This window comes from Oryzias melastigma, linkage group LG8 (genome assembly GCF_002922805.2).
Source record: "Oryzias melastigma strain HK-1 linkage group LG8, ASM292280v2, whole genome shotgun sequence".
In the NCBI taxonomy this organism is placed as follows: domain Eukaryota; kingdom Metazoa; phylum Chordata; class Actinopteri; order Beloniformes; family Adrianichthyidae; genus Oryzias; species Oryzias melastigma.
Genome location: NC_050519.1, coordinates 10,881,645 through 10,894,187, shown reverse-complemented (window position 1 = coordinate 10,894,187; position 12,543 = coordinate 10,881,645). Strand labels below are relative to the sequence as shown.

Below are 12,543 nucleotides of genomic sequence, written 5' to 3'. Positions count from 1 at the left end.
GCCTCCGTCCTCCATGCCTGCTTCCCCAGGCTTCACCAGGCTAGAGCAGAATGATCCCATGAACCCTCTTCGCATCTCTGTAGGAGACCTCCCTATTTTGGCTTCCATGGGCAAAACCACAGACCCACGGTTCCGCCTGAAGTGGAAGCCCATTGTCTCTGTGGGCATCATAGTCGGACTGGTTCTCCTCCTCTTCATGCACTTCAACTCTGGCTTGCGGTACCGCTCATATGGCTCTCAAAACTGGAAAAATAGCGCTAAAAACGGTGACGTGCAGTCTGATTCTCTTTACAATGAAACATACCCTCTCAGTCCGCCTGAGCGCACTCCCCAGGGCATCCGCTACCGCATCGGGGTCATTGCAGACCTGGACACGAACTCTCGCAGTGACAAGAAGCTGACGTGGTTCAGCTACATGCGGCGGGGGTACCTGATGGTGTCGGAGAGTGGCGACAAAGTGGCCGTTGAGTGGGACGCGGATAGGGTGGTGCTGGAAAGCCACCTGTCGGAAAAAGGCAGGGGTATGGAACTGTCAGAGTTGGTGGCGTTCAACGGGAAGCTCTACAGCGTTGATGATAGAACCGGTGTCGTGTATCTAATCGAAGGAGAGAAGGTGGTTCCGTGGGTTATCTTACCTGATGGAGATGGAAGTGTTGCCAAAGGTCAGTGGCACTGGCAAAAATCTGATGTGGAATCTTATTTTTACTAAAAAAATCTGAATTTGTCTTCTGTTAGGGTTCAAAGCAGAGTGGCTGGCTGTAAAGGATGAGCACTTGTATGTTGGTGGTTTGGGGAAAGAGTGGACCACCACAGAGGGGGAGTTTGTCAACAACAACCCAGAGTGGGTAAAGGTGGTGGGCTTCAGGGGGGACGTCCAGCATGAGAACTGGGTTCCCAGGTACAAATCCATGAAGACTGCTATCGGGATTGAGCCTCCAGGTAAGACGTCTGGCTTCTTTGAAAAACCACCACCTTAAACTGCTCATTAATCTTCTTTCAAACCACAGGCTATCTTATTCATGAGTCAGCGGCCTGGAGCGACACCCTTCAGCGCTGGTTTTTCCTTCCACGCCGCGAGAGCAAAGAGCGCTATGAGGAGACGGCGGACGAACGCCGCGGCACTAACCTCATCCTCAGCTGCTCCCCCGATTTCAAAGACATCAAACCAAGCCGAGTGGGTTCCCCGAATCCCACTCATGGATTCTCCTCCTTCAAGTTTGTCCCAAACACAGACGACCAAATCATTGTGGCCCTGAAGTCAGAGGAAGATGCCGGGAAGATCGCAACGTACATCATGGCCTTCACTCTCGACGGACGCATTCTTCTGCCTGAATCCAAGATCGGAGATGTGAAATATGAAGGCTTGGAGTTCATCTGAAGCATATGGCGATGGGGGAGATTGGCTGATGAGGCCACTGCACTGTGGTTTTAGTTTGTTTACAATTCAGACACTGTTGAACTCACAGCACTTTGTGTTTCCTCTAAAAATGCATAACTTTAACCTTAAAAAGGATCTTCTGTGCAACAAACCTAAAGTTGGTGAAACGATTTTGTGAGAGTGAAAATTGGGTTCTGTCGTACCAGCATGCATTGAAGCAACTTATCTCCTTAACAAGCCAGATGTGGGCTTCAACAGTACTGTAGCCTTTCTTACATTGAATGTACAAAAAAAAGATTTTTTTGACTGTGATTTCGTTTTCTTGTACATGTACACTCTGTGAGGGGTTTTTAACCCGTCAAGAAAGTATCTTTTTGAGTAGACCTGTTATTAAATGAAAATATTTAAACTGGTCAATTAAGGAATTCCACCATAGGTTTGTTTGGCTACATTTTTTTCTCAATGGATTTACAGTAAAATCTTAATTTCTCTACTCCTGAGTCTTGTCTTATTACTGGGATAAGTATCATTTTTGGATAAATTGTTCCCCAAAAAGTGTTGTGTAATGTTTTTTTTTGTTCTGGATTAATGAGAAATGAAACCTACGAATGTGGGAGTACACCAGAGCAGTGTCCGTATTTATACTGCACCGCCACATGCAGCTGGACACAGAGGGAGCCGCGTTTGCACTGTTGACCTGAAAAGCAGAGATCCACTCGAGGACAACGCTTCCTGAACAAGAAGGTAGATCTCTTTACTGAAGTCATCTTAAAAATATCTTTGTTGTGCAACCTGTTGCAAAATTTTAAACGTTTATGTTAATAAGGCAAAGAGAAAGTTATGATCAAGCAAAAAGACACTCAACCACCAAATCCTTGGAAGACAAATGTGAACAAAAATCTTTCATTTGGTAAAAGTTTGCTCTCCCTTTCAGGTGGAAATGCCTCCAAATCTGCTCGTTCTTTGGCCGTTTCTTCTTCTGCATGTCTTTGCAGGAGCGTTCAGATTTGATGTTTTAAGTGAGTCATTCAAAATCCTTTAATTTCCTTAATTTGTGTTTTAAAGTGATTTATAACTACAGAATTCTTGTTTTTTGCATGACTGTTTTGATGTAATTTGGAGAGGCTTAGGTCGTGTAAATGGTTGTGTAACGTGTGCTTTGTCCTCACCTTGACCTATGCTTGCATATAGAACAAAATGTTGAGCCACAGGAAGGCCATGTGAGGCTGACTGGCTCTGAGAGCCCAGCAGAGGGCCGCGTTGAGGTCTTCCACAGTGGAAAATGGGGAACTGTGTGTGACGATGGATGGGACATGAAGGAGGCCCAAGTTGTGTGTCGCCAGCTCAACTTCCCTGGAGCCAAATCTGTTATCACTGGAAAGAGCTACAAACTAGGTGCATTTTGCTTCTATTTATCCACCACCAGATGGTAGTAAAACACAGTCAGTCAGAAATGGAGACATCTGTTATTGAAAAAAACATTTATTTCTATTTTTTTCCTATCACAGCATCTGGACCCATTTGGCTCGATGACATTACTTGTAACGGCAATGAGAACAATCTAGTGTCTTGTAGTTTCAAAGGCTGGGGAATAACTGACTGTAGTCACAAAGAGGATGTTGGCGTTGCTTGTGAAACAGGAAGTAAGTTTCTGTGATTTGCATTGTTGGTGGATTATTTTCTTCAAGTTTTTTAGATGTTTGTTCTAATGACTGTGATTTCAGGCAGTAGTTTGACCGACAATACCTCAACACACTCAATGGACCACAGCATCAGTCTGTCAAATGAGCTCGGTCAGCTCTTTGACACTGCAACAAACTGTGACTTAAACATACTTCTGCAGAGTCCAACTGGAAACAGACAGGAGGATGATTTGCCAGAGATGGATGGAACTACAATCTGTGCACACAAGACAATTCTGTCTCTTTTCCCAAACTTTAACGTGTTTCCAGAAACAACTAACATCACGGTTGAACTCAGGAAGCCTTGCCATCCATATTTCTCCTCTTTAATCAGGTACTTTAAACAGTTTTGATGATTTTATTATATATTTTTCATCATTAAACATTGCAGTAAATGTGAATATGATTCTTTTAGGTACCTTTACACTCGTAAGATTGATGTGACGTTCTCATCTGCGCTGTGCCTGCATCAAATGGCTTCTAGTTTTGGAATTAAGCAACTAATGGAAGATGTCGGACGTCTGTTCACTCAAGTTCTCCCTGACGATAGCACCTTTTACACCCAGGTGTCTATTTATCAATATGCAGTAGAAACCAACGACAAACTCCTTGAAGAAAACCTCCTTCAGTATCTGGCCTGGAACTACCAAAACCTGACTAGCTCTCCAGCATGGGATAACCTTCCAGTAAAACTCCTGCAAGCCCTCCTAACTCGCTCAGATTTGGTGGTTCCAGATGAGTATTTTGTCCTTGAGACTCTGGAGTCATGGATAATGCAGAGAGCTCTCTTAAACAACTCTGACACTGTGGTGGGCCTGCTGAGTCGCATCCGTTTCCCTATGATCCCGGCTGAGAAGCTCTTAGAACTGGAGTCCAGGTCTCCTCTCTACAAGATCTACGAGAATGTTTATCGTGAATTTGCCTTGAAAGCTTTTCAATTTAATGTCCTTCTCTTCAGTGATCTATTGACCAACCCAAATATCAAAAATGAAAGTGGTAATTACAGTCCAAGAATTTATACTGTGCTGCCGTGGAGTAAAGTTCTGAGAGAATCAAGTAAAACCTCTTCATATCAATATCAGAGACCTTACAATAGATATGATAGGTATGGTAATTATTACCATCCCACTCCTCCTCCATTTGTTCAAAGTACGTTCACAACTCCTCTTCACAACAGTTTGATGTTTCAAGACAAAAAAACAAACTGGGAGGCAAATGTCTTTGAACAACAGAGAGATTGTATCAACAGAGGTTTTAGGTGTGAGTCTGTCCCTATGGCCATGCTAAATGAGCGGAGTTACAACAGCAGATCGAGCAGCATCCGCTTTAGTAACCGTCTCCTACTGATGTGCCAAGACAAGTACATCTTTCAGGTTCAGAGCTTCAAAGACAACAAGGTTTACATTCTGACAAATGACACTCAGGCTTCTCCCTACCCCTGTGTCGACAACAAGTACACCTATGTATTTGTTGTGAGACCAGAATATGTTTAATCACGCTTCTAGGCCTCGTGTAAATGACACCTGGGAATAGCAGATTAGGTACTCTAACCACCATCAGGTTGATCTTACTATCATGATTCCATTTAATCAAATTCCATGACTTTTTCTGTTTCTTAATGTGTACTATCCTTTCCTGCATGTTTGGTGAATAAATACATTTCTTTGTGTTATTACTTCTTTTTTTTCTTTTTTCACAGGACACTTTATTAGGTACACCTGTCAAACTGCTCATTAACCCAAATTTATAATCAGCCAATCACATGCCAGCAACTCAATGTATTTATGTAGAAATGGTGAAGACAAGCTGTTGTAGTTAAAACCATCCATCAGAATGAGGAAGAAAGGTGATTTCAGGGACTTTGAATGTGGTGTTCTATAAATCCTTCTTACCCGTTAGTTTCATACCAACACGCATGAGCAGTTTGACATTAAGGTTGCTGGTTGCATTTAATTATATGCTTCATGCAACTGATGCAATGCTAAACTTGGCAACTTGGCTGTGAACTTTTAGGCTAGGTCAATTCCTAATAACTTAGACTTGTAAATTGTTTTTATGCCACACTAAAACACTGCGGCAAAAGGATGTCCATAGTTCCTCTCTGTCCACACTGAACACTGAGTGCGGCTTGGAATTTCTTTTAAACCTTGGCGAACCGATTCAGTTCCAGGGTAAACTCATATTCCACCCGACACAAATCTTTGCTACTGCCTCTGTGAATCTTTCCTACCTTGCCTTCTTTATTACCCAACATCAGAACGGTGAACCCATTCATATGCAGTAGGTAGGATTATCTGATGAGGAAGGACATTTGGGGTAGCTATATCTTTTTATGCTACGGGTAGGAAAATCTCACAATGTGGGACGGATCATTAAAACAGTGTCATGGTTGTTATTGCCAGATGAACTGGTCTGAAAAAAGAAAGAAATATCCTTTGAATGTCAGTTCTGTTAGTGAAAATGTCTTGTTGATGTCAGAGGAGAAGGGCCAGACTGGTTGTCAGCTGATAGAAAGACAACAGTAATTCATATAGCTACTGGTTACAACCCAGGTCCGAAGCGGAGCATTGATTCGGCTGAAACAATCTGCTCCTGTGTGATTTTTTTTGACAGTCAATATCAAATTACAAAGTTCATTTTTCAATGCTTATCTAGTACTTATTTTATACAAAGTATTTATTCTTTGCATTTTATTCACACAATATATGGACATTTTATTTTTATTGTAGTAGTTTTAAGGATTCCATAAGTATTTTTTTTTTTACTATGCCTTAAATGCAACCTGCAGTTCCAGAGCCATATGTGACTCTTTTAAATCTCCGTGGTGGTTCCTTAGCCAAACATTTAATAAGTCAGAGAGACTTCTGACCCAGCCATGTCGACCGTCGGAGTCAGCAGCTCCATGCTAAGGGCTGCCTAACCAAATTATCTTGTGCTTTACAACATTGGTTACTAGCTGCCCAGGACTGCACTGAGATGATCCTGTTTGGCACAGAGTGCCTTTTATTTTGAAAATCAGTTATTTGAGCTTCTGTCAAACATAAAAAAAAATCAAATTTTGAGAAATGCTAGTTTTTATTTTTCTTTAACCACAAAGCCACAAGGGAGGGGTAAAAGAGCCACGTGTGTCTCCAGAGCTGCAGGTTGCAGACCCCTGACCTAGGCTTTATATCAACCCAAACATTGTTGCCAGAGTGGGTTTATTGAGTGATGGAGAATAAATTGTTGCCAGTTGAATAAAATGAAGTGCTATAGATTTAGGTTTGCTATTATAGGTAACTTGTATATATAGTTTAAATAGTATTTATTTAAGTTACTACAGTTTAGTATAGATTAGTTTACAGTGTTAGAGTTAAGATTACTTTAGGTTAGACTAGTTTAGTTTAATTTAATTTATCTTAGAATATTGTTGTTTAGTTTAAAAACTGAATAGTCAGTGCATGTAAAATATATTAACATATACTAATATACATCTCTCACACACACAGCATACATACACTTGATATTAATTAAGATAAGATATAAGATATTCATCAGATATTCACATACAATATTAATTCATAATAATATGGAGTGAAGGTCAGTGACAAAAAGAGTACAGTCTATTACTTGGGAGCACTTTGATTTAATTTATCCCATAAGGGTCATGTGCCTGAGTGTTATGCTCGGCGTGAAACAATTTACACACTCCCACATAGCAGAGAATTTGAGGGACGCAATGGAGCTGCAACTGCAAACACGAGGTTTTGGGCAATAAATGCAATTTGCTGCATTAGGAGTTCATATTTACTGAAATCAAAAGCAAAAACATCTTAATAGGTCAAGTTACATTTGAACATAGAACCCCTTCTTTTGTACCAGCTTCACAATTCTTGCATCCACTAAAATTGTGAGTTTTTTGGGAGTTTCTGCTTGATCTTCTCTGCAAGATGTAACAATAGTTTCCAGAGCAGCTGTTTGGATGAGAATTCCCTCCCATCTCACCTTATTTTGTACCATGGGGGGGGGTTGGGTGCTTGGATGTGGTGCTTGATCAAAATAATCACATTTTGATCCAGTCTAAAAGCATGTAGTTGAGCCCAATTTCTGAATAAGTGAGAAAATGAAGAGGATTTTAGGAAATATCCTAATGCCATGGGTGGTAGGATAACTCAATTGTACAAAAGTACAGTAGTGGAGTAGAAGCTGATGGGAAGTTAGGGTTCAGTTACCAGGGGAAAACATGTTGTTCAGTTAAGTAAAAAGCCTAGGCTTGTTTGGTCTTGATTTTCCACTGTGCTTAAGGTAAAATCTAAATTTCTAAATTCCAGAGTCTTTTCTCATTTGAGTAAGTATCTGCTTTTGGACAAGTTGTGACAGTTCCATGAACTATGGTGTAAGGACTTTTAACTACCTGCTCTAATGATGAAACTGAAACTCAAGAATATTTGTGGGAGTACACGATGGCAACGCGCATATTTATACCGCACCTTGGTACACAAGTGGACTGAGAGGGAGCCGCATTTGCACTGTTGACCTAGAAAAAAAAGAAGATCCACTCGAGGATGACGCTTCTTAAGTGAAGAAAAAGGTAGATGAAATTTTATATGTATTTGTCTCTAAGGATATAGAATTTTATGGTCAAACAAAAAATAATTTCATCCAGTCAATCCTCTGACAATAAATGTATTTTTTTTATTTTTTATAAAAGCACGATGGTTTTCTTTTCAGGTTGAAATGCTCAACACCCAAATACTCCTCTGTCTGTGGCCTTTGCTGCTTCTGCATGTCTTTGCAGGAGCGTCCACATTGGATATTTTCAGTGAGTCATCTAAAATAGTTTTTGACATTTTTTATTTGTGTTGAATAAAAAATTATTTTAATTTTTTAGACAGAGACTTTGGTCATGTAAATGGTTGTTTAACGCATGCTTTGTCCTCACCTTAATCGATGCTTGGGTTTAGAGCAAAATGTTGAGCCACAGGAAGGGCACGTGAGGCTGACTGGCTCTGAGAGCCCAGCAGAGGGCCGCGTTGAGGTCTTCCATAATGGCCAATGGGGAACTGTGTGTGACGATGGATGGGACATGAAGGAGGCCCGAGTTGTGTGTCGCCAGCTCAACTTCCCTGGAGCCAAATCTGTTATCACTGGAAAGAGCTACAAACTAGGTGCATTTTGCTTCTAGTTATCCACCACCAGATGGTAGTAAAACACAGTCAGTCAGACATTAAGACACATGCATCATTAATATTTTTTTCTAATTTTTTTCTATCACAGCATCTGGACCCATTTGGCTTGATGACATTACTTGTAACGGCAATGAGAACAATCTAGTGTCTTGTAGTTTCAAAGGCTGGGGAGTACATGACTGTAGTCACAAAGAGGATGTTGGCGTTGCTTGTGAAACAGGAAGTAAGTTTCTGTGATTTGCAGTGTTGGTGGATTATTTTCTTCAATTTTTTTAGATGTTTGTTCTAATGACTGTGATTTCAGGCAGTAGTTTGACCAACAATACCTCAACACACTCAATGGACCACAGCGTCAGTCTGTCAAATGAGCTCGGTCAGCTCTTTGACACTGCAACAAACTGTGACTTAAACATACTTCTACAGAGTCCAACTGGAAACAGACAGGAGGATGATTTGCCAGAGATGGATGGAACGACAATCTGTGCACACAAGGCAATTCTGTCTCTTTCCCAAACTTTAACGTGTTTCCAGAAACAACTAACATCACGGTTGAAGTCAGGAAACCTTGCCATCCGTATTTCTCCTCTTTAATCAGGTACCTTAAACAGTTTTGGTGATTTTTTTATTGTATATTTTTCATCATTAAACATTGCAGTAAATGTGAATATGATTCTTTCAGGTACCTTTACACTCGTAAGATTGATGTGACCTTCTCCTCTGCGCTGTGCCTGCATCAAATGGCTGCTAGTTTTGGAGTAAAGCAACTAGTTGAAGACAGACGTCTGTTCACTCAAGTTCTCCCTGACGACAGCTCCTTTTACACCCACATGCCCATTTATCAGTATGCAGTAGAAACTAATGACACCGCCCTTGAAGAAAACCTCCTTCAGTATCTGGCCTGGAACTACCAAAACCTGACTAGCTCTCCAGCATGGGATGACCTTCCAGTAGAACTCCTGCAAGCCCTCCTAACTCGCTCAGATTTGGTGGTTCCAGATGAGTATTTTGTCCTTGAGACTGTGGAGTCATGGATAATCCAGAGAGCTCTCTTAAACAGCTCTGACACTGTGGTGGGCCTGCTGAGTCACATCCGTTTCCCTATGATCCCAGCTGAGAAGCTCTTAGAACTGGAGTCCAGGTCTCCTCTCTACAAGATCTACGAGAATGTTTATCGTGAATTTGCCTTGAAAGCTTTTCAATTTAATGTCCTTCTCTTTAGTGATCTATTGACCAACCCAAGTATCAAAAACGAAAGTGGTAATTACAGTCCAAGAATTTATACTGCGCTGCCATGGAGTAAAGTTCTGAGAGAATCAAGTAAAACCTCTTCATATCCATATCAGAGACCTTACAATAGGTATGATAGGTATGGTAGTTATTACTATCCCACTCCTTCTCCATTCATTCAAAGTATGTTCACAACTCCTCTTCACAACAGTTTGATGTTTCAAGACAAAACAACAAACTGGGAGGCAAATGTCTTTGAACAACAGAGAGATTGTATGAACAGAGGTTTTATTTGTGAGTCTGTTCCTATGGCCATGCTAAATGACTGGGGTCCCAACAGCAGATCAAGCAGCATCCGCTTTAATAACCGTCTCCTACTGATGTGCCAAGACAAGTACATCTTTCAGGTTCAGAGCTTCAAAGACAAAAAGGCTTACATTTTGACAAATGACACCCAGGCTTCTCCCTACCCCTGTGTCGACAACAAGTACACCTATGTATTTGTTGTGAGACCAGAATATGTTTAGCCAGGCTTCTGGGGCTCAAGTAAATGACACCTGGGAATAGCAGACTCATTTTGGTGCATTAATTAATTAGTAGATCACAATTAGGAACTCTAACCACCATCAGGTTGATTTAACGTCTATGATTCCATTTAATCAAATTCCATGACTTTTTCTGCTTCTTAATGTGTTTTTTCCTTTCCTGCATGTTTGGTGAATAAATACATTTCTTTGTGTTATTACTTCTTTTTTTTTCTTTTTTCACAGGACACAAACACTCACTGCCACTGGCCACTGTATTAGGTACACCTGTCAAACTGCTCATTAACCCAAATTTCTAAGCCAATCACATGCCAGCAACTCAATGTATTTAGACATGTAGAAATGGTGAAGACAATCTGCTGCATTTAAAACCATCCATCAGAATGAGGAAGAAAGGTGATTTCAGGGACTTTGAATGTGGTGTTCTATAAATCCTTCTTACCCGTTAAAGTTTCATACCAACACGCATGAGCAGTTTGACAATACATCATAATTTTCAGATTTGGCAGGCCGCCCATAAATCTGTGCTACATGTATGATCTTGTGGTTACTATTTTGTGACTTTAGGTTGCATTTAATTATATGCTCCATGCAACTGATGCAATGCTAAACTTAGCAACTTGGCTCTGAACTTTTGGGCTAGCTCAATTTCTAAATACTCGGACTTCCAAGTTGTTTCATGCCACACTAAAACGCTGCGGCAAAATGATGTCCACAGTGCCTCTCTCTTTAAACCTTGGCGGAGCGGTTCAGTTCCAGTGTAAAGTCATATTCCACCCTACACAATTCTTTGCTACTGCCCCTGTGAATCTTTCCTACTGTGGCAGGTAGGACACGCCTACTAATCAGGAGGACTCACTCACTGATTGGGTGATCACGCTTTAAAAAGCTCTCCTGCTTCGCTTTTTAATTATGACCTCTTTCGGTTGCCATACCAGGTCACCAGGAAGTGAGCGCGAGTAGCAGGCAGGTAAGCGAGCCAGGTGTTGCGGGTGTCAGAAAACAAGCAGGTCGTCGGCATTAATGGAACTTATTTGCAGTTTCCTGGACACGGATAGTCGGCCAATCATTTGGCGTATCTGTAATGTGCTCCAGTAGCCGTATGAATATTACATAGACTCGCTCCTTCTCAGCAACCGGTGTTCCGGTGTTTTAGTTTTGTTGTTTTTATTGCAGCTCCAGCCACCTCGGTGAGCTCCCCCTCTGTGTTTTGTTTTTATGTGGAAGTTATTTTAACATTTTATATAGCTCTTAATAAATTATATTTTTAATATTTTACCCAGCCTCTGCCTTGGTTTAAAGTAAGAATTTTACGTGTCCTTTAATTAAATTTCCTGGGGCCGAACAGCCCCAGGTGGCATTGTTGCAACACACCATACCCAAGTTGCCACACTACCCTGCCTTCTTTATGACCCAACATCAGAATGGTGAACTCATTCATATGCAGTAGGTAGGATTATCTGATAAGGAAGGACATTTGGGGTAGCTATATCTTTAAATGCTTTGGGAAGGAAAATCTCACAATGTGGGATGGATCATTAGAACAGTGTCATGGTTGTTAGTGCAAGACGGACTGGTCTAAGTATTTCAGAAATTACTGATCTACTGGGATTTTCACCCAAACCATCTCAAGGTTTTACTAAGAACGGTCCAAAAAAAGAGAAAAAACATCCATTTAGCGGCAGTTATGTAAGTGAAAATGCCTTGTTGATGCCAGAGGTCAAAGGAGAAGGGCCAGACTGGTTCTAGGTAATCTGATCATTGTCCTTTGACCTCTGGCCTCAACAAGGTATTTCTGCTGATGAACTGCCACTTTTTTTTTTTTTATAACTTGTCCTGTCCAACAGCTGAGCCAACAGATGTGGGCTGAGAGCTTCTTGTGTTGGGCAGATTTTACTGTCATAACAGGGATTTATTGAGTATAAACCCCTGTTGTATTTCATGCTAAATTTTATTTATATTGATTATGTTTTATTTTATTTTATTTTTTTTCTTTGTTGTTGGACCGGACAGGAAAAAAGGGGGTGAGGGGGGGAGAAGATGGCAACAGAGGGAGGCAACATCATGAAACAGTCAGGACTAAATAACAAACTAGAATGGGCGGGGCCTGTCTACACACACACTCTGCAGTTACACACACACTTGTTGGCCATAATAGTCTCCACATTTAAACTAGTCATAATGACTCAATGCAACTGTTACTGCAGCTCACACGCTCCATCATACAAACCCATTCAGATAAAACCTTTCATTCTGTCACACAAACTATTAGTGCTAAGGTGAGCAGACACCTGTGCTCAGGTGAGTGTTTATGTTTCGCTGAGGTGGATGGTGATGGAATGCACTCAGGGGGAGAGCGCCCGGCCATCCCCACGCCAAGACCCCCCGCCGGGGCAGCAGCTGCAGCCAGGACCCCCCCAACACCCGCCATGGAGCCGCAGAGAGAAACCGCCCGTTGGGCAATCCCGCCAAGCACCCAGACCAGGGCACGCGGGGGCTGCCGCAGAGGCCCCCCACACCCAAGAGCTTGAACGCACAGGAAC

General features: G+C 41.6%; 1 protein-coding gene and 1 pseudogene across 1 annotated transcript in view; both read left to right on the top strand.

Moving 5' to 3' along the window:
- The window catches only part of cant1a (calcium activated nucleotidase 1a), a gene marked incomplete in the record, with an annotated part of 5,197 nt that extends 3,326 nt beyond the window's left edge, over positions 1–1,871 (top strand). The window contains 3 exon segments of the mRNA XM_024271582.2: positions 1–662; positions 736–939; positions 1,008–1,871. Coding sequence (XP_024127350.1) covers positions 14–662; positions 736–939; positions 1,008–1,378 — 1,224 coding nt within the window.
- Positions 1,872–1,976: 105 nt separating this feature from the next.
- LOC112146206 overlaps positions 1,977–12,543 on the top strand; it is a 21,440-nt pseudogene continuing 10,873 nt past the window's right edge.